The sequence below is a fragment of the Nicotiana tabacum genome, chromosome 15, assembly GCF_000715075.1.
Source record: "Nicotiana tabacum cultivar K326 chromosome 15, ASM71507v2, whole genome shotgun sequence".
NCBI lineage: Eukaryota > Viridiplantae > Streptophyta > Magnoliopsida > Solanales > Solanaceae > Nicotiana > Nicotiana tabacum.
This window is the reverse complement of record NC_134094.1, coordinates 135,002,333-135,006,331: the sequence shown is the minus strand read 5'-3', so window position 1 is coordinate 135,006,331 and position 3,999 is coordinate 135,002,333. Positions and strand designations below refer to the sequence as shown.

Here is a 3,999-nt window from a genome sequence, read left to right as displayed (position 1 = left end):
AGAGCTATTGGAATCATCAAAACTCTATTCCGGGATCGTTTATACATAAGTCACCATTCGGTCAACTATTTCAACTTAAGCTTCCAACATGAAATTTATTCTTTCAAACTAACTCCGAAATACCTTAAAACCAAAACCGACAATTCACACAAGTCATAATACCTCATAGGAAGTTATTCAAGACTTCAAATAGTTGAAAGGAGCGTAAATTCTCAAAATGACCGGTCGGGTCGTTACATATGCTTAAGCAGAAAAAATATAAAATTATAACAAAAAGAAACAAATTAAACTGAAAGTCCAGAATATCATAAAATGAGAATGATAAGTAAGAATGAGCCTTGCATCTTTTCAGCTATTGAATATTTTTAATATTATTTTGTGTAATATTGAAAATTTTAATACTTGATGATTACTCTCTATTATTTTGCTATTTAAAATTTTAACTTTTGATTCTAATGGTCCACCCAATGATATATATACATGTGTCTGTGTTAACCTGTATAATTTATTTATACGGGATCGAAAAAATAAACTGTAAATCTAATTATCTTTTTATGTAAGAATTTAGAAAAAATCTCGACATGTAATATAGTACTTGGGCCATGCTTAGGGGCATCTTTTACTAGTTATATAAGAAATAAAAAAGTTGATTGATAGAGTTATCTATTAATGCAAGATTGCAAGGTTTGACGTAATTGGGATGCGAGCAATTTGATTCGATTATTATTATTATTATTATTAAGAAAAAAAAAATGTAAAAGGAAAAGTATCAGATGCCCAACCACCCCAACCTCACAACCCCTCCAAATTTTTGGACCATTACTACCATTTATAATTGCCACCCCATAATTCCAAGTTGCCACGCACTTGTTCATTTTTCTTCTGTGTCACCTTTGTCCCATTTTTCTCTCATTTTCCACTTTGCAAACTTCCCTTTGAATATCCTAAAAGAAGAAGAAATGGCAGATCAGCTCACAGATGATCAGATCTCTGAATTCAAAGAAGCTTTCAGCCTTTTTGATAAGGATGGAGATGGTCAGCTCTTCACTATTCCTAACATTCTTTTGAATAAAAATTAAAATTTTAATCACTTTTGATAATACCCAGATGCCAAAATTCTTAAATTTGTTGTTTTTTCTCCTATTTATGTGATTATATTTTCTTGGCCTTGCCTAAATTTGATCCTAGGTTTAGAGTCAATGGGTCAGAATCCTTGCTTTCTATCTTTATATATATATGTGTGTGTGTGTGTATATATATATATATATATATATATATATATATATATATATATATATATATATATATATATATATATATATATATATATATAAAGCTAAAAGCAGTGGATTTGGTTTAACATGATTTTAAGGGCGAGATCCACATCTAGTGTTGCCTTTTCTTGACCAATTTGTGATCTATGAGGTGAGTTGATGTCGAGTGAGTTAACTGGATCCGACGTAGTAGGTACTCGATGGAATAGTCAAGGTGCTCACAAGGTGACCGGATACCACTTTAAGAAAAAGGTGGATCCAATATTTTAAGTGAATGAGTGTGGAATACCGTTGAAACGAAGTGTACCCCTTTGTGAAAATGAGTGTAAACTTATTATAAATTTATAAATATTAGGGAAGATTATTCCATTCAATATATATAGTTGGAATGGAGACGACAACAACAACATACCCAGTGTAGTCCCGTAAATGGGGTCTGGGGAAGGTAGTGTATACGTAATACCCCACCTTGTGAAGGTAGAGAGCTTGTTTTCGATAGACCCTCATAGTTGGAATGGAGACCATTGATACAAATGCACCCACGGCCAAAACCTAGCATCTTTTCATGGTGAGGATGGTAGTCAAATTGTGTCACTACGTGGAGAACTTACACTTCAAAATGACCTTGGTGATGCTCTTTCTTTGTTTTTATTTGGAATATATTTGATAAAGATTTGATTTTGAATCTGGGTTTTGCTTCAACTTGTGGTAGAAATGGATGTGAGTTTGATCTATGCGAAATTGGTCGATTTTGAGTGTTGGTCAATAGCAGTTCTTGTTGGTATTGTTAACTTGTTTGATTGATTGTGGGAACTTGAGTATTGTTTTTGTTTTGACAAATGAGCAATTTGGGGGTTGCATCAGAATGGTGCTGTTGAAATTGTATTTGGCTGAAATCAGTTAACATCTCTTAGCACGGTTGAACCTCTTAAGCGTTTCCTAACTAGGATCCTTCTGTTGATTGATGATATGTTTGGTTTAACGATGGATATAATCCATTTTGTTCAATATGATTACTTGTTGGTAGTGGGGCTGTGTAAGTTTTCGTACAATGCTTTAATTTGTGAGAAAGTTTATGCTTGTCTTTAGGGAAGGATGTTCGCTCATATGGTTAAATGAAATGTTCTGACTTCAATAATCTTTAGACATTTTTTGGCATAGTCACCGTTCTCGAGACATTACTGATGTTCCCTATCTATATTTGTAAAGTTACAGCAGTTATACCTTCACAAGGTAGGGGTAAGGCTGCGTACACACTACCTTCCCCTAGACCTCACTTGTGGGATTACCCTGTTTTTTTTTTTTGTATACAGCAGTTAGTTCATTATTCTGGTGCAGACTGAAGTTTCAGATTTAGCAGTATTACATAAGCTAATTTGTTTGTAATACCAAACCTGAAAAGCTGCTTTTGTTTCTTCTTCCTTATATTTTATAAATTGAAGTCGTGGAGGCGGTTAATGATGTGTTGGTTTTATCGTACATCTTTCATCTCTTTCAGTCTCTTTGATGAAATCTATGTTCGGCTATTCTCTTTATTTTGTACTTGTCTTTAATTTTCTAGTTTGATCCGGACCACTGTTTTGCTTGTAGAATGAATAAGATGAGAAAAAAAGCCTTTTTAAGTACTGTATGATTTTAACATAATGTCTGTACATATTTAGTAATTATTGCCAAATATGCTACAGGTTGCATCACCACTAAGGAGCTTGGGACAGTGATGCGGTCGTTGGGACAAAATCCAACTGAGGCTGAGCTTCAAGACATGATCAACGAAGTAGATGCTGATGGAAATGGAACCATCGACTTCCCCGAGTTCCTTAACTTGATGGCTCGCAAGATGAAAGACACTGATTCTGAGGAGGAGCTCAAGGAAGCTTTCAGAGTGTTCGACAAGGATCAGAATGGATTTATTTCTGCAGCCGAGCTGCGCCATGTCATGACAAACCTAGGCGAGAAGCTTACCGATGAAGAGGTTGATGAGATGATTCGTGAAGCTGACGTGGATGGTGATGGACAGATCAATTATGAGGAGTTCGTCAAAGTCATGATGGCCAAGTGAGAACATCAACTCAACTTAATTCTTAGAACTGAAAAATTACAAAAAAAAGAAGCTGGAAACGGGGCAGATAAATTGGATGAGATTTCTATATTTGGATAGGATACGTTCTTTTACGTTATTAGCTTTGTTTGGGTGCTTTCCTCTTTTCTTACTCGCATTGTTTTGTAGTGCTACTCTTCAGTATATGCTTGTCTGCTCTGTTTTGTCAGTAAGTACTGGTTTTTTCTTCTTAAATTTCAACATTTTGAACCTATGATAATTGGAGATTTTATGTGTTCCATTCTAAGTGACCAATTTTGTTTATATTCCAGATTCTTGTGTATGTTTGCTCTTTATTTCTGACTTCTGATTCGTGTCGATTTGCCTTTCAATTTTATGTTAGAATATTCAATTTTCTTTTTAAGCAAAGCAAGATTCATCTTGTGGAAACAGTTGGGTTTTGTCTTGTGTAAACACTTTTGGCTTCCATGCTCCAAGGGGTCCTCTTACACATTGTGGTAGAATAACTTTATTTGTTTTTGACTAGTGCAAAACCGGTGTATAAAACTGCTCGTCAGTCAAAGATAATACAAATAAATTAGAGTGGCGAGGAAGTTGCTAGTGAAGATATAATCGTATCTAGGGAGATGGTGTCGCCGCTAAAACAACCGACCCACTAGTTGCCGC

General features: G+C 34.8%; 1 protein-coding gene across 1 annotated transcript; it reads left to right on the top strand.

Annotated features, from left to right (window-relative positions):
* Positions 1-842: 842 nt before the first annotated feature.
* LOC107775488 (calmodulin-7) lies at positions 843-3,643 on the top strand. The gene is made up of 2 exons (XM_016595256.2): positions 843-1,035; positions 2,960-3,643. The coding sequence occupies exons 1-2, from the start codon at positions 960-962 to the stop codon at positions 3,331-3,333; spliced, it is 450 nt and encodes a 149-aa protein (XP_016450742.1). The 5' UTR covers positions 843-959; the 3' UTR covers positions 3,334-3,643.
* Positions 3,644-3,999: the final 356 nt, after the last annotated feature.